The sequence below is a fragment of the Xiphophorus hellerii genome, chromosome 12, assembly GCF_003331165.1.
Source record: "Xiphophorus hellerii strain 12219 chromosome 12, Xiphophorus_hellerii-4.1, whole genome shotgun sequence".
Classification (NCBI taxonomy): Eukaryota; Metazoa; Chordata; class Actinopteri; order Cyprinodontiformes; family Poeciliidae; genus Xiphophorus; species Xiphophorus hellerii.
In genome coordinates, this window is record NC_045683.1 from 16191092 (window position 1) to 16215590 (window position 24499).

The 24499-nt window shown below is 40.3% G+C and overlaps 2 protein-coding genes across 6 annotated transcripts in view; one reads left to right on the forward strand and one right to left on the reverse strand.

Moving 5' to 3' along the window:
• LOC116729853 (membrane-associated phosphatidylinositol transfer protein 2) overlaps positions 1-21378 on the forward strand; it is a 55799-nt gene extending 34421 nt beyond the window's left edge. Inside the window, exons 8-27 of one of the 5 annotated variants that reach the window (XM_032578676.1) lie at positions 2080-2184; positions 2267-2328; positions 3073-3144; positions 3691-3935; positions 4103-4292; positions 5529-5648; positions 5788-6002; positions 6835-7010; positions 7177-7347; positions 8816-8968; positions 11987-12151; positions 13437-13709; positions 14181-14329; positions 14429-14545; positions 14994-15110; positions 15200-15348; positions 15505-15654; positions 15758-15938; positions 16061-16189; positions 16893-21378. In XM_032578676.1, the coding sequence (XP_032434567.1) occupies positions 2080-2184; positions 2267-2328; positions 3073-3144; positions 3691-3935; positions 4103-4292; positions 5529-5648; positions 5788-6002; positions 6835-7010; positions 7177-7347; positions 8816-8968; positions 11987-12151; positions 13437-13709; positions 14181-14329; positions 14429-14545; positions 14994-15110; positions 15200-15348; positions 15505-15654; positions 15758-15938; positions 16061-16189; positions 16893-17276 (3323 nt within the window). In that variant the 3' untranslated portion in view covers positions 17277-21378. The remainder of the gene's footprint in view (positions 1-2079; positions 2185-2266; positions 2329-3072; positions 3145-3690; positions 3936-4102; positions 4293-5528; positions 5649-5787; positions 6003-6834; positions 7011-7176; positions 7348-8815; positions 8969-11986; positions 12152-13436; positions 13710-14180; positions 14330-14428; positions 14546-14993; positions 15111-15199; positions 15349-15504; positions 15655-15757; positions 15939-16060; positions 16190-16892) is intronic. The other 4 variants (XM_032578679.1, XM_032578678.1, XM_032578677.1 and 1 more) reach the window with 4 other exon arrangements.
• A 510-nt stretch (positions 21379-21888) lies between these two features.
• On the reverse strand, positions 21889-23715 carry arl6ip4 (ADP-ribosylation factor-like 6 interacting protein 4). Its single transcript, XM_032578683.1, is given in 6 exon segments — positions 21889-22475; positions 22559-22628; positions 22712-22800; positions 22802-22830; positions 23064-23384; positions 23459-23715. Coding segments are annotated over 6 exon segments (723 nt in total). The 5' UTR covers positions 23616-23715; the 3' UTR covers positions 21889-22418.
• Positions 23716-24499: the final 784 nt, after the last annotated feature.

Here is a 24499-nt window from a genome sequence, read left to right on the forward strand (position 1 = left end):
TTGAGGACATGACCCATTGTCATCTGTTTCTTTGTGGACCTTGCTTTGTGTAATGGATCACAGTTCTGCCCCAATCTTTTTTCCCTACATTCATACAGAAATGCTGTAATTTAAAGCTGAGACTGGATCTTTTACTCATTCTCTGGTCTCTTGACTATTTTAAATGTCTCTATTTAGAATAAAAACCCAAAGCATTAAAACTGCTGCTGTTGGAATTGATACAGGCAAAGTAAAAATATCAAAGATTACAAGCTGCTTTAAAGAATCTGCATTTATTGTAATTCATTCCTGATTTCACAAGTCCAAGTGTTATAGAGCTAATGTTTTAGTCCAGATGATCTAAAAACTGCAAAATATCTCTGTTTCAAAATCAGTAGCCAATTTCAGTTGTTTTGCAGAGGCAATTTTAATTAACATTTGCTATTTAAATGTCAAGAATGTCAGAGAAGCTGCTAGAAATAAGATTTTAAAAGGTGAGTCTAGGTCGGCGTACTTGAGAAAGGAACCTTATTTATTGTGCAGAATGATGAAAGAGATTTCCGCTCAAGAACATCTGATGTTAATCACGTTTAGTATGCATTCTTGGCCTTAATATTTGTTAAATATCAGTAAAAAATGACAAGAGTTACTGTGTTCTGCTTAAACACAATGTTATAGTCTTGCAAAAAAACTCACATAGTGAATAAAAGCATTGTTTGATCCTGGACAGGATGACACCACAAACATCTTTGAAATCACTTTTTGTCCCAGACTGTTTTACTGGATGTTGCCTGTCTGCTTGTGTTTACTCTCTGGGGAACCTTGTAAAACTGCAGGTTTGTGATTGTAGGGATTTCTTAAGAATTTTCTTGTGGGTTTTCTGGATGTGAATTGATTCCTTGCACTGTATTTCAGTTTGCTATGGTGCAGCAAAATTAACTTAATATGTTAAAAAAGGAGCGCATTACTGAAATGTTCCCATAGAGTAAATTATAAATGTAATTTAATAACACTTCTGGCCATTTGAAACCTTCCAGCTTCCTTAATAATGTGCTGTAAGAACAGCAGTTTATTGGGGGGGAAAACGAGTATATAGTCCTCTTTAAAGGAAATGTTTATACTTGACATCAGAGCGACTACAAATTTACGACTTCACACTTGACAATGCTTGTCCTTATATACGCTTCATGGCCCTCACAGTGAGTGGTGCTTCAAATAAAGTGGCTAAAAGTGATGTTTATTCTATCTTGTTCTTTTTACTGTACTGCATACTAAGTACAAATAATAAGAAAAAGCTAACAAACTTGTCAAACTTCTTGAAGAAATGGCATGCACTTCAGGGGTAATAATAAATTTATAAACACTGGCAGAGGGTAATGCATAACCATATTTTAATTTTTTAACCCATAAATAAGCCGGTTCATCCTCATATACTTAAACCATGAACGTTATGTTATTGCTAAATATTGTGATTGTATATAAATTACAATCAACCCACTTTTTCCTTCTTAACTTTGTTCATCTTTCATCACCACTCTGAGCGTTTTGTTTTATGCTATGGAAGTTGTTTGCATGCAAGTGCTGAACTATATTATTGGAGAGCAGCATTTTAATGCATAGCACCTGGAAAAAAATGAAGTAAATAATAAAAGTCATAAAATGCCTTAATCTGTCAAATAATTGAATTTATTTGTTTAATTTCTTTAAAGTCCTGATTTCACTTTATTTCTACTAATTAATTTCTGATTCCTGTTTGAGTTAGATGACTCTAATCAAACCAGTATAACCCAAAAGGAACATCCTAAGGTAGATATGAGTTGCTATGTCTTTTTAAATACTGGCAGTGCAATATGAGAAATCTCTTTGAATTGTTGGTTGCCAAGCTTTTAAAAAATGTTAGGAATTTAAAAATCAGACAAAGGTCCCATACAAGATGACTCTATTTTGAATCTAAGAAAGCCACGCACTAAATGACCAAAGCTACAGCAGTGACTGAATGAGAAATGGAAATTTATATTTAAAAAAAATTAACCAGCACACCATGGAGACGCAACTAATTATTGTTTAATCCCACTCTATTTTCTGTTTTTGTGTCTTCAGAGGATCTCTCGGATGGTGAGGAGGTTTTCCCAAAAGAAATTGCCAAGTGGAACTCCAACGACTTCATGGACAAGATTGAAACTGTGGACACGGAGGAAAGTCCTGGTACGAAGAGCAGCACTGACCGAAGCTTCATACCCAACAGGAACTCTTCTCTGAAACTGTGTGTATAAAACTGTGTTTTCAGAGAACTTTAAGGAAATGAGCGTCGATTATGACAGAGCTTCGAGTGAGGACAGACTGGATGAGGTACGTGTGTGAAAATGTTTAAGAAACTAATGCAGCTTCTTCTGATGCTGCCCTGTCAAATATTAAGCATTCCTGAATAGGGCTGAGCAATAAATTAATGACAATATATATTGTGATGGATATTAATATCAATAGAAAATTTCTAATAGAATTTCCAATAATTTCATGGAACATCCATCCAGAACCGCACAGCATTCTGGGGGATGTAGGCAGTGGAAACAGTTTAGCTGCTCAACCTCTCACAGCCAGCTAAGCAACGTTTGTGGTATCAACTAACTCACTCACTCTTTTGTTACCGAGCAACAACTTGTGGTTACCTAACAACAACCTGTTGAGTAACTTGCTCAGCAGCAGTTTAAGGTTTCACCACTTAAAAATAAAAAACAGAGTGGAGTGAAAAGATAAAATGAATACAACAGCTTGAGAGGAAACTGCAAATAAAACAGGAAATGTCACATCACCAGTTTGGCAGTAGTTAAGATATTTAAAACAAGAAACTAATCAATATTGACTGATGTAAAATATGTTTTTTTTCATATGAGTGGCCCAGCTCTATTCCTGAATAACAATACCCCCAAAAAATAAGTTCCCATAACCCAAACTTGCTAATGTCCATTTTTAGCCTAAGAACTAAATTAAATAGAAACGATGACCTTTAGCTCAGCTGGGTTTATGAGACTTTACACTTTGGAGGATAAGAGAAAGGCCGTTTGTCCCTGAGCCTTTCTGTCCTCTTGTGTTCAGATGCGTGACTCTCTTAGCGGCCACGCCGATAGCTCTCCTATCCCCACCATCACGGTAACGAGGCACCAGTCAGTAAGTAAACATTTTGGCCCCATAGCACTTTGGGGCAGAGTAAGTCCCACAGGAAGCCCCACCCCCACCCAGTACTGACTGCCCCTCCCTTTTCCGTCGCCATTGCCCAAACCCGATCCATGTGTACCCCTCGACACCACCACCCTCTGTTCAACTCGCTTGTACTTGCAGTTGTGGCATTGATTGTGCGTTTATGGTGGTTCTTTGACAATGTGAAGTTTTGGATCGGACACACAAGACAAAACTACACATTACTCCATGCAGTTTATTGTGACATCCTCCAGAAGCATGATTGTTGTCATACAGGTGGAGGGTGGCTCTGCTCTGTCTCCCCCTCTCATGGTCCTCTGCCCCTCTATGGTTGTGAACAAAAGTCTGCTCTGTGGTACATTTGGAAAGCCTGACGCAGAATGTCATCTACAATAACTGAGGGACGTTTTTGTTAGCAAGGGGAAAACCCTCTGTCTTTGGTCATGATGATAAACCAAGCAAAGTATCAAAACATTCTCCGTGCATCACCTTCACCGCAATTCTGCCGTCCCTTAGGAGAGTTCGCCTCAGCAGAGTCTGCAGGCTTCCAAGATCCACGTCTTGATACTGGTTCTGCACGGAGGGAACATCCTGGACACGGGCGGAGGGGACCAGAACAGCAAGCAGGCCGACGTCAACACCATCAGCACAGCGTTTGACACAGTCATGCGTGTTCACTACCCCGCTGCGCTCGGCCGCATCGCCATCCGCTTGGTGCCCTGCCCCGCCATCTGTGCCGAGGCCTTCTCTCTGGTGTCTAAGTAAGAGAAAACACTTGCACACATTCATATCTGCAGGCTCCAGGCAGTGTTTTGACTCAGGGTTTGTTGTCATTGTCTGTTTCTCTTACATAAAAGTCCAGCTTATGACTCAGGTCATCTCCTCTTCCTTGGTTTATTTACTTAAGCTCCTCCTTCCTCTTTTGCAGCCTGAGCCCTTACAGCTATGATGAGGGATATCTGTCCAGCAGCCAGGACCACATCCCGCTCGCAGCTCTACCTCTGCTGGCCACCTCGTCTCCACAGTACCAGGACGCCTTGGCCACTGTCATTGTTCGCGCCAACCAGGTGTATTCTGAGTTTATTAAGTCTCAGGATGGAGCGACCTTCTCTGGCCAGGTCAGATGGTGTTCAGAACTGGGACATGGCTGTTCATTTCTCAGATTAGGTTCTTATTGATAGTTTTGCTGGTAAAGTTATTCATAGACTCTTCACATTTTACAACCACATACATTAGCATGTTTTATTGGGAAGTGGTAGATGAATACAAAGTGGTACATTATTGTTGAGTGGATTAAAAATTGTACAAGTAAAGATAAACAGATCTGAACCTAACATGTGAATTTGTATTCACTTCCCCTTATTCAACCTTTTGCTATAATTACAGCTGCAAGTGCTTCAGAGTATGTCTCTCTACCAGCTCTGCACGTCTAGAAAGTGAAATCTTTGCCAATTTTTCTTTGCTAAATGGAACAATCTTAGTCAGATCTGATTGAAAGCATCTGAACAATAATTCAAACTTCTACAGATTCTCAATTGGAAATTTTTACACAGTCCAAGTCTTTTGGAGCCACTTTATCCCTGAACTATCTGCTGTGTTAGTCTTCATGATGCTGTTTGTTGTCTAATGAACCTCTGAGGTCTTCACAGAGCAGCTGGTTTTATACTGAGATTCAATTATGCACAGTTGCACTTTATTTGCAAATTAGGTGAGTTCTGAGAGCATGTCATTAAGTTTAGAGGTATCAGAGTAAAGGGGACAAAATACAAATGCACACAACCTTTTGCAGATATTTTATTTTTAAAGGAATTTAAAACGATGCCTTACTTTTAGTTCTACTTCTATTATGTAAGACTTTGTCTTGGTCTGTTACATAGCAGCTTCTGTTTTTTGGTCTCGCTTTGTAGTTCTGCAGACTTTTTAGAGTTCTCTAGTTGAATCCTTTCTTCCAGTCAGTGTACCTGAACAGCAGATCCTTTTGGGCCGGGTGTGCTTTAAAGATAAATGCAAGACAAGAATAAAAGAAGAAGCATCAAGCATTCAAAAAACTTTTGCAGATGAAGGACATCTGAAAGTTGTCTTCAAAAAACAAGATACAAATCAGGCTCATCCTTCAGTTAATCAGTAATCAGATATTGAACCAGAAAATACTCACAAAGCAGCCAAAGACCAAAGATATTCTTTGATTAACCTTCAGAAACATTTAATGTCTATTGATCAAGGCCACTTTAACAGATTACTTAGATGAAAATCTTTTAAAAAATGTAATGACTTAAGGCTTTTAGACAGCACAATATATTATTTCTACTTTTTGATATTTTGTGAACCTTCTTTCTGATGTTTGACCTGTGCAGGTTTGCCTCATTGGGGACTGTGTGGGAGGAATCCTGGGGTTTGATGCTCTCTGTAACAGCACCCCCACGGTAAATGAAAGCCAGAACAGCAGCCGCAGAGGCAGCGTCATCAGCGTGCAGGTAGGAGACGTTCACATCCTAAAGGCACATCAAACACATTTTTTATTAACTGGTCAATTCATGGACATATTTATCATCTGTAAGTTGTTGAGGTTTTCTTTCTGTCGTTGTGATTCGTCCTCCTGATTTGCTCATGTAGGACCAGGACCTTCTCTCTCCCGGCATCATCATCAACAGCGGACATGGGTCATCATCCCCAACACTGGAGAGCAGCCGCCACCTGAGTCGCAGTAACATTGATATTCCTCGTGTCACTTCAAGCGATGACACCAAGAGGCAGCTGCCCCGTAAGAGAAGCGACTCGTCCACCTACGAACTGGACACAATTAAACAACACCAAGCTTTTCTGTCCAGGTGAGCGACACTTACCTGAGGAACTATTTTCTTCTGACACGTTTCAGTTCTTACTTAATGCCAGGTTTGCTGAATATGCTGTGATAGTAGCATGCTTTTTCAACTGTATTTACAACCTAGAACATTTTAGTATTTTTTCCACCTTACAAACACAACCTTTTGCCTGTTTTACCAGGATTTTAAGTGACCAACCTATATAAAGTACTAGCTGCCACCCATTTGGATTTAGTCCTTTTTAACAACTTTCCACATCTGAATAACTCGGACACAACATAGATCATCTTTGAGTGTCAGTTGTTAAGTCTTCCCACAGATTTTCAATTGGACTTAGCTCTGGACTTTGACTAAGTCATTCTAGTCAAAGCGTAACCATTATAGCTCTGACTGGAAGTTTATTGTTGCCTGCTGGAATGTTGATCTCAAGCATTGATCTGCCTCCAAATGGTTTTCTTCTTGGCTTGCCCTGAATTGGATACAGGATCCTTTGTTTCATTGTCTTCATGATGCTGTTTGTTAGCTAATGTTTTTTAAATCAAACCTCAGAGGCTTTTACATCGAAGTGCAGGTGGACACTTTTTGCTGCTCAGGAGACAAAAGAAATACACTGGAGTTTATTTAGAGTCTGATACAAATTTACTCCACACTTCTAGATGTTTTTATACGTTAAAAAGAAAGTATCATTTCCTTCCACTTCACATTGTGCATTTATTTTGTGTTGATCTAAGATTTATGGTAGTGACGTGACAAAAAGTGAAAGTAACTCGAGGCATTTGAACGTTGCAGCAAGTGCCTGAATGCCTAACAGCTGTGTGATTACATTTTTTTTTTCCAGCTTGCACTCTAGCGTCCTTAAGAGCGACGCAGCGTCCCGCAGGTCGAGCAGCAGCACCATGCTGGACGGAAGCTCCCTGGGGAAGTTTGACTTTGAGGTGTCAGACTTTTTCCTGTTTGGTTCTCCGCTGGGCTTGGTGCTGGCCCTGAGGAAGACTGTGATCCCTATGCTGGATGGTGAGCTTCTTCATTAAGAGGAATGCAGTAGTTTTAAGTGAATAATGTGTTTGGGCATAAAAATTTATATTAAAGATGCCTCTGCTGGACAGCCTTTAAATTTTTCTTTTCATCTGGTTTTGTCTGCTCTTCCCTCCCATGTCTTTGGTTGGATTTCCCCCTCTAGTGGCCCAGCTGAGGCCGGCCTGTCAGCAGGTCTATAACTTGTTCCACCCAGCTGATCCCTCTGCCTCCCGCCTGGAGCCTCTGCTGGAGCGGAAATTTCACCTCCTCCCTCCTTTTAGCGTTCCCCGTTACCAACGCTTCCCCCTTGGAGACGGAAACTCGGCCTTGCTGGGTGAGTTCCTTGCAGGAGCGATGAATGGAGGCAAAAACTGAGTGAAACAATTGAGACCTGTCGGGTTCATCACAAGCACAAATGCAGAATTTCATACAGTAGATTTATTTTAATTTCTCCCTTTGAAGGAGACATTTTCATTGTAATCAGCTGTCCTGTTCGTCGCACACAGCACATGTCTTAGTAGCACACCATGAGTCCACTCACATAGTACACTGTCTCAGAGAAAAATGCTACATTTTTCTACTGTTTGTCTTCTGTGAAGCAGGTTATTCATCTAAATGTGGTCACAGTCCTGATTTTGATTTCTGTTTTGGACGCTCAGTTTAATAGAGTAACCTTTAGAACCTCAAACAGTCCTATTTGGCTGTAGATGTTTAGTTTAAATGAACCAAATAGTTACTAAAACAAGTTTTATCCTCAGATTTAAGTTTCAAATTTTCTAAGATCCAGGGCTTAGTGATCAGAAAATATTCACTGCTCTCCACATTTCTTATCTTACAGCCTTACTCCAAAATATATTTTTTAAAAATGGCAATTTTTGCAAATTTATGAAATAACAACTCCTCAAAAATCATGTGTATATCAGATTTCACTTCTTTTGCTCAGCATTTTTAGCAGCAGTTCTTCTTTAAGTGCTGATGAGCTTGACATATATAGTTTTGTGTATATTTGCCCATTTTTCTCTGCAGATCTTCTCAATCTCGGTCAGGATGGATGGGCAGCGTCGGTAGATGGCCATTTAAATTTTTTCCAGACATATTAAATTAAATTTACTGTAACTCCAGGTCCTGGCTGAGCCACCGGAGGATATTCACAGAGATCCCCTGAAGCCACCCCTTTATTATCTGAGTATTGTAAGATGAGATCATCAGCACTCTGGAGATGTTTCTTTTAGTTTTGGCTGCTGTCATCTTAACCTCAATGAAAGCATAATCAGTGAAGGCAAGTTGCCATGATTGTCATGAGGAATGCAGTAAAACCTTTTGCATATAATTTTTAATTTTCATTTTTATAAATTTGCTGAAAAATGAAAAAAAAAATTTACTTTGTAATTATGAGGTCTTGTGTTTAGAATATGTTTAGAAATTGATATTTAATCACTTTTGGAATGAGGCTGTAACAAAACAAATGTCTGGGCGAAAATGAGCTGCAGTAATACTTTTATCAGTATTTATCTATCAGTGATTACCAGCATCATCTAGCTTCTTGTCTTTTATGTGTGGTTGTAAAACTGGTTATTATGACCATTCAAGCTGTGAAACAGTTGTAGTCTAGAAGTGAGGTCCACTAAGGGCTTGCCTTTCGTTTTATGTCCAGTTGTTCTTGCTTCATATGTTTTTGTGTCTTCCCTGTCTCCTTTCCTTCCTCCTCTCTCGGTCTCCTGTTCCCATATCTGCACACCCGGCCCTCCTAAAACCATCCCCGACCTCTGCCCTTCCTCCTGCTCCTCCACCTCCCTCTGTAGTGGAGACAGTCCAGAGCAACGCTCAGCTGCTACTCGATAGCGGGCCCCCCCTGTCCTTTCGCTGTCAGGAGACCATCAGTGAGACCTGCATTCCTGTTCCTGTGCTAAACTGGCAGGAGAACTCCCTGAAAGCCACACCCGCCACCTTGGAGTGTGTGTAGCCTCTCCTGTTCACCTCCATCTTTCTCCACCCTCAGTCATTCACTCCCTGCATTTGTGCTTTGTTCTCTTCACATCCTCGTCTTTCTGTCATGTGCTTTGAAATCCAGATTGATTAAGCGTTTGCTTTAGATATTGTCTGAATGTTTCCATTGCTGTTGTTGCAAGAGGTATGAGATATGACTCATGTAACTGCTCACACTTTATCAATTGTTTTTCCAAACTGGAATGAACATGCAACGTTTTCAGTGAGTTTTAAAACATTTATTGGGTACACAAGTTTAAATTTAATATGGATTTTAAAATTCTGAATATATACATACACCGAAACAAAAATTTAGTTAAGTTTGCCTTACCAGGTTTCAGAGAAATGGCACACTATTTGTTTAAATGAGAAATTTCCTGGATATCTGCCTGGCTGGACATTTACCTAAAAGGGTAGAGGTCATTTTGACTGATTGTTTCAGTGTTGAAGAAATGGGGAGCTCCTATTGTGACAGGCTTCTGCATCATAAGTGCACACAGAAGAGAAATGACACTGGATCTTTCTCCCAGCAACTGAACAACTGTTGTTTACATCCTAGCATAGTTTAACATTTAACATATTCTTCTTAACAGTCTAATACTAACACTTTTTTCTTTTGCCAAAGCCATGCCAGATGGTAAAAGGGGTGGGATTTATAGTGCCATTTTATAGCACAATCAAATGGCTATAAAATGCTATTTTATAACCATTTGGTTGTTGTAATAATAACAACCCAAGGTAACTACATTACCTTGGGTATGTTATATAAATACCAGATACAGTATTTCCAACATGACTTCACAATTGTGGCGACTTGAAATTGGGTTTCTGTCTCAAAAAAGTTGTTTTTACATAACCCTCCCCTTTAAAGTGAGCAAAGTCAGTTTTGCTGTGTGTTTGGGATTATTGTTTTTATTGTGGCCCTCAGGTTAAAAGAAATTGATGGTTTGAAGTATCAGGATCCATCAAGGTGCTGGCCTGTCCTAAGCTGGAAGATGCTCAAAAACCTGTGTCCTCATCCACAGTGAATTAAGTTAAACATTAATGTGGATTTAGAGGCTGCTGACTGAAAAAGACTCCCCTGCTTCAAAATGGACTCCTTCAAACTTGACTGAATTTTTTTCTGCTGGTCCCATGGAGAAGCCAAATGCTTTTGGGGAAAGTTAGAAGGAGGTCAGAAGAAGTAAACATTAAGCCACGTATTAGTGCTGCAGTCAAAAACGCCGAACCTGAGACCGAGTCAAGCCCAAACAAGTCCAGGACCAACATCCAACCATTGAGAGACTATCGTCACCACTTATGCCATAATCATAGCATGTGTTGCATCACATGGTTAATGAAACATTAATAATCTAACTGTTAACAGTGCCCTGGACTAACTGGTTGGACTGGTTTGCCTAACTCACTCAGGCCGCCGCCTTGCCACAGCATTTAGGTGAACCAAATCAAAACAGTCAAACACACAAAAACAATAAGTTAAGCAAATTAAACAGACAAGTCAGTGTTTATCACACAACTCTTGAGAGTTTATGACAACTCTGGTGTGATAAATCCAGGCAAATGTTTCTGGGCCATCATTGACTGCAGACAGAGTGACTTCAGGCAGCAGGTGGCACTGGAGAACCTGATTCATTCATTCTTTCCCCATGTTTTACAGACAAAAGCTGTTTGCCCTGGAAAATGTTTCTCCCTTTGGTTTTATCTTCAGCACTTAGCTGCCCTGGTGGCAACATTGAAATGTAAAAAGTACAAAACTTAAGACCAGCAGTTGTCTCGAGTAACACAACACGACCACACGGATGAGAAGCATGCTGGGATTAGACACATTGCATAACTGTCAAGCATGGTGGTGGGAGAATCATGTTGAGGGTAGTACTACCACCACTGGTAGTAAAACATATCGTACTCAAAATGAGTAGGATCACTGTGAGGGTCTGTTTCAATGCAACCAAAACACTTAACGAAGGTGGACTTCCTCCATTTTCTTAAAACCTGGACACAAGGGCAGCGATCTGAAAACGCATCCAGCCTGGTCTCAGAATAAACGGAGCAGGCTGACTTTTACTCTTCCAGAGCAGCCAGACGTTCTTCCCTTTGAAAATGCTTTAAAGGTGGTCTGTGAGAACATCCGAATCATTTCTTCCTTTTGTGATAAGTGTGTAAAATATGCAACCAGAGGCTTATTTATTTTTTCTAAGGAAACATTTCTCTAAATATTAATGAGGAGGACATGGATATTTTTGAGCCTGTTTGTGTACATATGACTCAAGAAAACGCATAATAAATTCAAATCTGTGCACTACATAAAGTGAATCTTTAAAAGCTCTGAAATAATATGTTAACTGTGTTCAGGTCATGTAGCTTGAACTGAGGTTCTCTTTAATTTAAACAAAAATCCCTACAAGTGGATGCATCAAGCCATGGAAACACTCATTCACGTTTGTCTACAGAGCGTCTGTGGTGTGTTTGGAGGGTGTAAGCATTTGTGTTTGTGTTGTGCTGTTAAAGCCAAGCTCTGTGATTTGAGGTTTCTTGATGTTTTTTTGTGTTTAGAGGTTAATTCGTCTGTCGACTTTCAGGAGAGTCGATCATGCTCGCTGTGCTGCTTGTGGTGCTTCGTTTGCTCAACATGAAGCTCTGATGATCTACATTTTTAATATGCTGCCCTATGTTTTCTATTGGTGATACGGGTTGTCTTAGTTTTATAAAATCTCAGCATAATTTATCAAATAATTCACTAGATGTTTAATCTAAATCTTTCCTAGCGGACAATCTTACACCCTGACATTAATTTTAATATATGTAGGCATTTTACTGTCTGTGTATTCACATGTCAGTCAGCTGGAGAACCCCGGCCAGCATGTGGGTTCCTTGTGGTTTCACATTTCCCCCTGCAGTCACATGTTTCGCCTCCCTCCCCATCCCTGTGAGGTACCTGTGTTACCTGTGTCTCTGTCTAATGGGATCTCCTTGTTTGGGCTCAATAGCGGATGTTGTTCAGTCTCATGGTGGTGTCTTCATGGACAGTTCGTACCCCTCATCCCCCATAATGGGCCCCTTCTCCAGGGGCCAACGGAGGGCCAGTGAGATCAGCATTGCCAGCCAGGTCTCAGGAATGGCAGACAGTTTCACTGCCACCAACATAGCCAACAGTAAGTGTTCTGAACATCCACCAGTCTCTCTTTCTCTCTCTTTCTTCCACTCACACAAACACTGACTCCAGTTAGTTCCACTCCTCTCTCCCTCTCAGGCCAACTTTTCTCTATTTATGCACAACTAGTTTCTCCTTCTAGCTCTCCTACATCCTCCTCCTCTCAACCCTGGTACTCTGACTCTACACACACCCTACACTCCATCTGGAGCTAACTAGTTGGTCAGATGCAGCTTCTTGCAAAAGTATTTATACCTCTTGAATTTTCTCACATCTTGTTCTCCTTCCAAGCACAAACTTTGCTGTGTCTTACTGGGATTTTATGCAATAGAAACAAAGAAGTCCGTAATTTTAAATAACATAAAGTAGAGGTGCGGATTTATTGCCACAATGAATTTCAATTAATGTTTTAAAATAACAAAATTCTCCATACTGATCAGGAATATTTTCATTATTTTCTGCACCATTTGTTAAATAAATAATTGAGAATGAGCAGCCAGACTGAACAGCTATTGTTCCCTGGAGTCCTCCATCCAAACCAACCAACTCTTCTTCAAAACTATGCACTACTTTTTTTGGTCTATCACATATAATCCCAATAAGACACAATGTTTGTGTTGTAACGGGACAAAATGTGCAAAGGTTTAAAGGGTACATTTTTACATTTTGCAAGGAACTGTAAACACAAATCCTGCACTTCTTTCTGACTCGACTGGTCAGACAGTCATTGAACCGTTTCCCCCTATATTCTCTGACAAAGAGCCAGTAAGATCAGAGTCCTCCAGAAGAGCAAGCTTAGTGCCACTTTTCACTGTCTGTCTTAGTTTTATCCACTGTCTAAATGTAAATGCAATGACCAAGTACTGCATTTATCTAATGTTTCAGTGCATGTGGACACCAATCTCCCTCCCTAAGCCATTTCCACCTCCTGCTGCAGTGTGCGCTGAGATAATCAGCATTCTGTTTTCTCTTTGTATTACTGTTAACCAAAGTTCACCCCTATTTTTACTTTCTTTTTTTTTTGTCTCACATTATAACTAAGATGGGTTTGGTGCACATTTTGAACAATTTAAAAAAAGAAATTTTGCCACTACAACATCAGGTGTTCAACAGCATCACCTTGCCACGATGCTTTAACCTTTACTAACAGCTGCTTAGAAATTCACAACTCTGTGTAAATGAGCCTCTCTCTAATGAATGCATCTCTTTGTCACACTTTAAACTGTCTTTTCTGTTATATATGCATCCATTTTATCACATGGTTTTCTGTTTTTTTCCCTGTGTAGCCAAATCAGAGCAGATTAGCCAATCCAATAAGATCAGTCTGTTCTCCCAACTTGCCCTAACATCCCAAAACTTGTTCTCCATAAAAAATCCTCTGAAGTCCTATAAAAAAGCCGAGGGTGACCTGACTGACGAAGATCTGAGTTTTCACACGGAGACAGATTCAGGCGAAAGTCTAAGTTCCATCTACCAGTACGACAGCATTGAATCATGCAGGCTGGACTGTGCTATAAGTGACCTGGTGTCGCTGGACTGCCAAGCTGAAGTTGATGAAGGTATTTTTTCTCAAGTTGGGAAAATCACAGAAATTATCCAAAAGCTTCATTCTGCTCCTGCAGAAAACCTTTTTTTTCTGGGATTCTTTCCAAATGGGCTTCTGAAGGACACAGCCACAAGCACTTTCACTCAGCGGGAACAATGTTTAGATCTTAATTTTGCACTTTGGCATAACAGCCCTCACTAACATGATTAAACTCTTGGAGCTGGTCATGAAATTACTCATCAGTTCTAACTGTCTCTTTCCGTTTTGATGCAGCGCATGATTTCTTACTACAATAATCAAAAACACCTTTCTTTCTCACCTGCAGCTGAAGAAGTGAAGCTGATTTTTTTAATTAATTAATTAATTTATTTTTTGGAAATTTGTTTTGTGGGTTTTAAGGGTGGTGCACTTTTCTATGCCAGCACTTTCTGCTAGAGTTTCATCTTGTGGACCTGCACTCTATTCAACTCTTTCCCATTTGCAGTTGCAGCACGCTGGTGGGGCACAAAGCGCCTGGACTTTGCTCTGTACTGCCCCGATGCTCTGACTGCCTTTCCCACAGTGGCTTTGCCGCACCTCTTCCACGCTTCTTACTGGGAATCCACAGATGTTGTGTCTTTCCTCCTGAGGCAGGTGAGTTGCCCCAACCATTTTTTTTTGTATCCCGTTGTTTAACGGAAAGCTACTTTTTCAGGGATTCATGGGATGAACCGGTTAAATCTCTGCTCTTAGGTCATGAGGCATGAAAACTCCAGCATTCTGGAGCTGGATGGGAAGGAAGTGTCGGAGTTTACCCCCTCTAAGCCTCGGGAGAAGTGGCTCCGGAAGAGGACTCACGTCAAGATCCGGGTGGGTGTGAAATCAAGAAAACAGGCCAGTTTGAGACGGCTTAGGAACATTAATCTGCTGCAGAGGAATGCTTTCAGTTTGCTATCAAGATCTTGGATTCAAATGTAGGGAAAAGTATTCACATCCCTCAAACTTTACACCAGAAAAATTCACAGTATTTTATTAAGATTAATTGGCAAACACAGAATAGTGATTGAATATGAAGCAGATGGAAGAATGTACCAATATCTTTTCATTTCACTGCAGTATACTTATTGTTTGGGATTTTCTTAAAATCCAAAGAAAATACATTGAATTTGGCACTGAAAGTGTACATTTTGCATGCAGCTGTAGGTCACTTGATTTTGACTTGTCTATGTAAATTTCTAAGGAGAAAACATGTTTTTTTTGTCCTTGTTTTAAAAAAAAACACCCTTTCTAACTTGGTTTATTTTTTCTCCAATGGCAGAACGTGACTGCCAACCATCGAGTGAACGACGCCGTGTTCCCTGAAGACAGCCAGCAGGTCATCACAGGTCGCTTCATGTATGGCCCTCTGGACATGGTGACTCTAGCTGGGGAGAAGGTAATCATGCATGTATGGCAGCAGAGAACCGGCTGTCTGAAAACTTTTAGTCTTCAAACATCATGTTTGAAACTTGAATTCTTGCACAGGTCGACCTTCACATCATGACCCAGCCTCCGTCAGGAGAGTGGGTGTTCTTCAGCACACAAGTGACCCAAAGCAGCGGCCGCGTGTCGTTTAACATCCCAGAGGAGAAGCGTCTGGGCATCGGAGTCTACCCTGTAAAAATGGTTGTCAGGTAACTTCATCTTCTCAGCCTTTAAACACTAAACTGACTCTGTGTCATGATTTATTGAAATATTCCTGCCTTCTGTGCATCTTGTTGATGTGAATCTTTAGATATAATCCTGTCCCTTGGTTTAGTTTTCATTTTCTTCTGGTTTTTCCTCCCCAGAGGCGACCACACGTTTGCAGACAGCTACCTGACTGTTGTTCCACGTGGCACAGAGTTTGTGGTGTTCAGCATCGACGGGTCGTTCGCCGCCAGTGTCTCAATCATGGGTAGCGATCCAAAGGTCAGGGCAGGAGCTGTGGACGTCGTCAGGTATCCGAGTCATCCCATAAAACTTTCTGTTGCTCCAAGATATCACTTAAATAATAAAAAAAAGACATCACTTTGTGTCCTCTGCTGCTTCACCTCGTCACAGACACTGGCAGGATTTAGGTTATTTGATCATCTATGTGACGGGGCGTCCAGACATGCAGAAGCAGCGGGTGGTGGCCTGGCTGTCTCAGCACAACTTCCCACACGGCATCGTCTCCTTCTGCGACGGATTAGTCCACGACCCGCTCAGGCACAAGGCCAACTTCCTCAAAACACTGACAGAGGTAAGTGAACGTACTTCAGGTTATCAACAGGTGCAGACAGTGTTGAGGATCTTCAGACAATTTTTTTTTTTTTTTAATTTACAAAGAAAATAATTTCTCTCCTGCCTGTGGGTTGATTTCAGTCTAATATGAAGATCTTTGCTGGATATGGATCAACCAAAGACATCTCTGTCTACACCTCCATCGGCATTCCTCCTTCTCAGATCTACATCGTCGGCAGACCCTCGAAGAAGATGCAGAACCAGTGCCAGGTGCCGCTCAGAGGCTCTTAAAACAGACTGATTCAACACGGCACCTCCTGCTACCAATTAGGGCTGAAGTGATTCATTGGATTAAATGTGATTAATCAGTTGTTGAAATAAGTGTTAACTAATTTAGAAACTGATTCATCGTTAACTACAGTATACAGACTGAAAAAAAAGCCATTTGCTAAAAGAACATCACACTAAAAGCAGTAATTAAGCCAAAACGGAACAAAGAATATATAAACATTTACATTTAGGATAAAAACAAAACCTTTGTCTGCAAGTACGCTCTACCCAAATCTCCTCAAGTGGTGTAGTTTTGCCATCACCTGGTTCAATTTCTATAATAATATAAAAATAGTAATCTCCCATTTTGCCATCCAGTCATTAATCAGTTAATCCACTAAAGAAATACTTTATTATTGCATTTTAGACAATAAAATGTTTATTTTCTTATTTTAAAAAAGCTGTTGAATTATTTGTTCTTTTACATTTTTTGCTGTATCTCTAACATCGCATAAACAGTTGTAAAAGTTTAAATTGAAAATCTGCAGAATTTGGCAATTTTTTAAAATCCGATTAATCATCTGAAGAATCGATTACAAAAACGTTGTTAGTCGCAGCCCTGCAATAAAAGAATATTTTATGCCTAAAGCCATTTTTATTCAGTTAACTTTCCCTTCAGCTCAAATTTTCCTCTCCTCCGCAGTTCATCACAGAGGGGTACGCGGCCCATTTGTCCCAGCTGGAGTACAACCACCGCTCTCGGCCCGCCAAGTCCAGCAGCGCGCGGATGGTCCTGCGTAAGGGAAGCTTCGGCCTGGGCGCCAACAGCGACTTCCTGAGGAAAAGGAACCACCTGCTGCGCACCATCTCCTCCCAGCCGGCCCCCAGCTCCCCGACGGGCAACTTCCACAACAGGCCCGAGCGCACGCAGAGCCAGTCGGACAGCGAGCGGCTGGAGCGGGAGCGGCTGGAGCGGACCCACAGCCACGGCCCGGGGGCGTCGCAGCGCAGCATGAGCATCACGGCGAGCTGCTGGGGCCGCAGCGGCAGCACCAAGCTGGAGCCGTTCCCGTTCAACCCCAAATGAGAGTACAGGCTCTGGGAGAACGAGCGCGGAGACAGAAACTCTGTGGGTTTGAACCAAGTGGGTGAAACACCACCGAGGGGGGATCTGGTGTTACAGACCACTTATCAGAAATTAAATGATTTTAGTGGAGACTGTGGCAGTTTTGTTGTTATTGTTTTAAACCAGGCAAATCCTCCTGAAGCGACATGTTACACAAACATAAATTAATTTAAATGGTTTCTTCTGTTCAGTGAATATTGTTCGGTCATGAATATAAGGTCAGAACTCCTCCTGTAGGCTGTTATACTTGACTACACACAATGAAGCACCTCCATGACATAAGGGAATTACTCTGATTCTGCTCTGCAGCTGACAGATTTGGCCAAAGCAAGCACAGAAACGGCAACAGAGACTCACTTTCCGTGCTGCAGATTTTAAGCATCAGCCCTTTTATTCTGTAAATCTGTGAAAGCAGAGCTGAGACTTGATTAACACTGGACTGCTGGGCGCTTTTATAAATAAGTGTTACTTATTTAGGAAAGAATTAATGAAAATGAATCTAAGCCAAACAGAAATTATTTAAGCAGACGCCTGAAACGGCCAAGACTAAAAGTTTTACACTCCAGTTTTCCTCACACCACAACTCAAAGAATCCCGCAGCGCAAACTCTGAACTGACCCTTTAAATATGATTAAAGCCGGATCTCTACTGCACCTGATGTTTGACTCAACTTTAGGAAAAACCTCTACTGTACAGCAAAGGTGCCAAAATAAGCAGTGTAGAACAATATGCTTTATCTGAGCAGAGAGGATCACATAAAGGTCTTCTGTGTATAAAAACATGAAATAAATTGTGTAAGTATATTGCTAAGCGCCTGAATGAGGCCTGTACATAGTTGTTGCATCATGGTGCAGATCTGGCATCTGGTCCACTGAAGACCAGTATAAAGTGTCTTCTTTACTATGAGGGTGACATGATTGATAATCAGTGCTATTTAATAATATAGCCATGTTAAAATTAATTGATTTTTGTGAACAAAAAGGTGTTTTGAGGTTAAGTTTTTGTTATGTTATGTATTTTATTTCTTCAAAATTGAGTTTCAGCTGCCAAAAATGCAGAAACCCTTTCCTGGCACAGTATTGTATTTTTATCATTTCACCTTGCAGATCACCAGGGTTGCATCAGAACTGATATCTTGTGTCATATATGGGATGTTTGGTATTAGCCATGTTTGGCCATTTTGGATTTCTGCTGTGTTTCTCCCTCCCTGGTTTTTACTGAGCTGTAAATGAAGCATTGAATGTGCTCTTAAATATCCCTCCCTGCGTTGCCGTCTCTCCCTCTCTGTTCTCTGCTGCATCTGTAGAGGAAGACAGAGCTCCAGATGTAAATTCTGTACGATACGTTGTGGAAACTAGAAATGCAGAGCCGAGACCTGCTGTATGATGTTTAATATTTATTTCTAAAGTTTAGTACATTTTCATGCCCTTTTTTTATTTGAAATATAATTTCTTGTCCTTGAGTTATCTCCACACTTATTGGCGCCTTTGGAAAAGACGTGTAAGGAGGAAACAAAACTTATAACAAACTTGTTTCTTGCAGAAGTATAATTTGACACTGGAAAAATGAGAAAACTCCAACTTGTATTTTCAGCGCATTTATTCAGTGTTTAGGGAGGGCTGGGGAAGATCTCATGTTTAGAAATGTTTATTTAAAAATAAAATGTCAGATTTTTTTCATGCCAAATTCAATTTCAATTTCCAGTTTTGAAATTTTTTTTCTCACTTTTTTTTTTTTTTTACAAATGACAAAAAACTGGCTTTTATTTCAACCATCCGTTCTGTGAGTTAACCTGAATAAAAAAGGCCCCATAATTAGAACCTGCAAAATGCGCCAGTCAAACAAGATGGCAGCTTTGGGTGGGCTGACATCATTGGGGTCAATTCCATAAATTGACCCCATAAATCATAAAATCATAACCATTTTATGATTTTATTTTGATCAATAAAATCAAGATTTTATTAATCTATAAAATCGATTTATTGCCCCCACAATTATATGCACCTTTAACAATTCCTAATGATAGTTCATTGTACACTTTTGTAAGATGATCAGGGTTGTTGGAGATCTCACACTGAGGCCCAATTCTTTTAGCTGCTTTACAGAATGGGAAAAACAAGAGAACGTGCCATTCATCAAAAGATCTGAATATTGCCTATATCTGTGCCAGCAAAAAACCTCATCCAAACTAGTATGCAGTAATCTTCTAAAAAGGTATGAGCGGTTATGTTCTGTTGGTAAAATACAACTTCCTTTTGCTTCACTTGCTGAGTTCCAATGAGTGTATAACATCAATATTTCTCTACATCAGGATTTATTTTCCCCTTCGATGAACGAATGTGTTCAAATTAAAGGTTAGATTGGTGTGATAACATTAAAGCCTTACACCTCTCTACCAGGGGCTGCAATAAGTGTGGGGCTCAGTGTTCAGAGCTGAGTGCAGTGGACCAATGTTGACTCAAATGTAAGGGAAAGTTTGCAATGCTGCTCTGAAGCACCACTGGATCAAACAGACACCACAGTGCACTGACAATCAGTCACCCCCCTGACCTCCACCCGGCACATATTTTACAGACGTCAACCTGCAGAAAGTTTCCCCCACCAGGTGAACACGCTGCCAGAAATGCACAGGTTGCACATTTTACAGTGTGGAGACTTCTCACAATAAAGTGGCTCTGGCTTGATAAATGTGTCAAATATTACGGTTGGATTCTTTCTACGGACACAGTTGGGTGGTTTTTGTTGTGATTTTTGTCATTCAAGCACAGAGGCATCTATTTGCACTCAGCACAGCAGAGCGCGGTGTAGTTTAATGAAACTTCTGTGATTAGACCCAGGTTCATCTAGATTGAAATTATACTGAACAGTAAAACGTTTGTCCAGTTAATCCTCATATTTGGGTCTTTTTGTAACACATAATCCAACACAGAGCTGACAAACATCCCTAGAGATGAACAGCCCCAAGTAAGATCAGCCATGTTATTTTCTTTGATGAAATGCCATTATGAAGACAATGTACAGGGGAAGTGCTGCAGAGATCATGGGTGTTTTTATACCTGTGGGCAGACTGACTACCTGAACCCTGGCTTGTCTTTTTTTTTTTTTTTGCCTTTATCTGATGGTTTTAGCCCCAGAAAGGAGGCTGTTCATGCTGAAACTGATAAAGATGTTATTTTTCCAAAGCATGAGGACGATAATTCAGGGTGTCCAGCTGTATGAGTGTTCTGCATTTCTTAGAAGTGCCCCTGGTTCAACACAGTTGATTTGAGATGAATGAAATAATGTTTGCTAGCTTCATAGACGGCTGTTTCAGGAACAGGATAAAATGCTGTTCTGGAGTACTTGTTCTCTGGTACTTGAGCCACTTTTTCTTATTCCGCCATGGGCAACTGTACATTAAAAATCCTCTCTGGTTGAATCAGCGCAACATGTAAAACATGCAGGACACCAATCCTTAAAGATGAACTACTTAAAACTACCTAATGTGACATATTTATTCATTTTTAGGAAATCTGTCTCTACCGTTGACGTGGCTCAGTCCAAAACTAACTATGTTTCACCAACAGTTAAACTGTATATACTTATTTATAAACTGGCAAATGTAAGAATTGTACAGATCACATATCTTGTAGGATTATATTTGATGCTATTCATTCCCTTGTGATTTTATGAAGAGTGTATAAAGAAAATATAAAGCACTGACAAATGGTGGCCTTTTTTTCTATTTAAAATATCAGACAGAAATGTGTCAAATGAAGCACGTTCGGTGAAGACTAATTTCTTGTTCTAACTTGTGACTTTTGCAACAAACTAGTTTTATCTCTCTGGCTGAATTGGAGCAACATGTAATGTGGAAAAAGTCTGGAACTGTTTTGAGCTTTAAGCTATGAAGGAGCAATGCTTTTTGACCAGTGGTTATTTTATTCCTTCAAGATTTTATTTATTATTTTATCCATGCTGGGCTGTTTTAACTCATTTTCATCCACTCCATGTATTGTGCTGGACTATATAAAATATTTCTGCTTTAGGGAGTTTCAATAAAGGTCACATCCTTAGAGCCTGATAGATGCCTCATCCTTCAGCTCTTCTTTTTCCGAATGGTACGATTATTTTGAGGTAGTCGTCCTTCCTAATGGCTCCTTAAACTTTATAAGACACACCAGGACCAGAGGCAGTGAAGCAGACCCTCAGCATGATGATACTACCACCACCATCTTCAACTCTTAGTACAATTTTAAAATGTTATTCTAGAAGGTGTCCATCTTGTCAGGTTAATGGCTGCATGTTCACAATCCACTAAATCCATGTTGATGTTAAACTGGGCTCCCTTTAAAGTCACACTGGTGTCCCAGTATCTTCCAGCTAGTAATAAGGACATAGATAAGGTGGGATAACAATAATCTTTTGGGATAACCCTGACCTCAACCCAGGCAAAAGTTTATGTGTTGATATAATCACAATAGACCATAAAATAATTATTTTTAAATTTAAGATGCTCTATAAAAAGCATCTTTCACGCTTTTTTACAGAGCCTGCCAGTGTGCAAGTTTTAATTTTTTGCCTAAAAGAATGATGCCTGGAAAAATCAAACTTTATTTTCCAAAGTAGACCCTGAATAATTCCCAGGCCAGAGTTTAGTGGCCTTAAAAGAGACATTTTGATAAAGGTTGAGTGATTAGCCAGAAATATGTCCAAGGCAGAAAACTTGGAATACATGAGACTCAGAACACTTCAAAAATATAAGTTTCAGGATCCTTTGACAAAACAAAACATAATTAGAAAAATAATTAGGAAAAATTGAGAGAATGGTCCAAATCTAAAAAACAAAATACATTATATCAAACAGAAATATGTATGTAAAATGGATGTACAGTAACAAACATACATGGAATATTTGAATGTGATTTATTGTGTTTCATATTAGTTATAACTTATAAAATTATGCTTTCGGGTTTTTGTAAAATAAAGAAACCTGCGTCTGCAACCTAAGCATAAACCTAAACCCAAACAGTGAAAATCTCTACATCATATTCAAAAGAATCAGAATGACTCAGAAACAAGCAGGAAGTAGACAGTTCGTGTTTTCTTCTGGAGGTTCTTCTTCTACCTGTTCATTCCCAGTTTTCTCTGGAAGGCATTCCCATCTCCCATTGTAGCTTGCTAAGAGACAAAGCAGAGATTTTTGTCATCCAGCTAACAGCGGCTACGTGTCCTTCACCTAAAACTGATGACATTCTGTTTACCTTGTTGATATCTTTGTGTTTCTCTCGGGTCACTATCTCCTCAATGATCTCTCCTTCTCCTCTCACCAACCTAGGCGGATGAAGATCAAACATCTGAAAATCGGGAAAGTTTTATCCTACGAATGTTGAATAAGAGTTAATCCTTTGTCAGACCTGGTTCTTCCTGTTTCTGGGTCCACCACTCTGCGGATCACGCTCTGCCTGGCCTCATACTCCTCCTTGGTGAGAGGCCTCTTAGTGGCGAAGCCGGGCCTTCTGCTCGTCGGTCATGACTGAGGAACACAACAAACCAAGAAACGTTTAAACGGATCAAAAACTCAGCTCCATGGAGCTCAGGTTTGAGAAAAGTGTGGAGCCAGGCAGAAAACAGCGAATAGATTGAGAACACCTTCTAAAATTATGTTATTTACTCAGAAACGTTCATACTGATCTCCCCAAATATGTGCTTTAGATTTGTGGAACATGTTACAGATATTTCTCTACCCTCCATAGTGTGAGGTCTCACCTGGCCCCAGCTCCACCTCATCCTCCTCCTCTTCTTCATTCTGCATCACCTCCAGGTAGGATGGAGGTTTCTCTGGAGGTCTCTGCATCGCCTCCACCTCCTTTTTCAGCTTCTTCTCCTTCTTCTTCAACTTCTTTTTCTCCTTTTTCCTCTGTTTCTTCAGCTTGGCCTTCTGCTTCTTCAGTTTCTTCTTCTTGGCTTTGCTCTTCTTCCTCTTTCTCTTCTCATCACTTGAGGAGGAGGAAGAGGAAGAGGAAGAGGAGGAAGTGGATGATGAAGATGAGGATCGCGTCCTCCGCCTCTTTCGTTGCTCTTTCCCATCTGAGGAGAAACACATGTTCAGGATGCTTCATAAGCCTCTCTGGTGGGTTTTTAATGAACAAAGCAGTCCCAACCTGTCATCTTCTTCTTCGTGGAAGAAATTTTCTTAGCCGACCTGCTCCTGCTGGAAGAGGAGGAGGAGGAAGACGACGAAGAAGAAGACCGTCCGCGTTTCTTTTTCTCTGTTTTCTTCTCCCTAGTAACTCGGTCAGACGATCTGGTGCGATTCATTTCGGAAACACAAGTTGTTTACAAAGGCTGAGTTACAGGAAACGTTGTCCGGAAGTTTGTTCGTCTGTAATTTCAGCGTCGTGACACAAGAAACGTTCCTAGTTCCTACTTAAATTTCCAAAAACCTTCAACAAAGCTCAAAAACTTGCCTAAAGGAATTAAATTAAGAATACTTGATAATAATAGATATAACTGTTAAAAGTATCTTTGCAACGCAATACGACAAGAAAGTACTGACGGTGTAACCCTAATATGTTTTTTTTTCGCATGTAATCTGGCGCAACTATTTAAATTATCAAGCCTGAAGGCGCTAATAGTCTAAAATTACGTTTATTTTAGTGTGACAATACGCTTCAAATAATTAACTAAGAAAGCATATTTAATTATTAAAGACATAATTCTTAAGAGCATTTTGTGGTATAATATATTCTTGAAAATCGGTTGTTGTATACATATTTGTGCCAGTCATGCCTTTTCATTTAATTTATTACCACTGCTTGTATTTTTACTTGCGGCTGGAGAAGCTGTTGGCGCTGCAGAAGAACGTTTGTGTCATCTGATCACTCTGGTCTTCTCGTTTCCTGTGGCAAATGAGAATTCTTGGAGCTTTCTTCTTGTCACTTTTCCATAAAGGCCAGATTTGTGTAATACTGGACTAACTGTTGTCCTGTCAACAGATTCTCCCACCTGAGCTGGGGATCTTTGCAGTTCCTCCAGAGATGCCATGTGCCTTTTGGCTTCTCTGATCCATGTGTTAGCAATGTGTTGCTAGTATTTATTTTCAAAGGATTGATTTTAAAAAAAAATTGCACTGAGATTTCCTAAACTTGTTAACTTTTCACCACTTTAAACTTCTCTGCAACTTTCTCTATGCTGATGTTTTC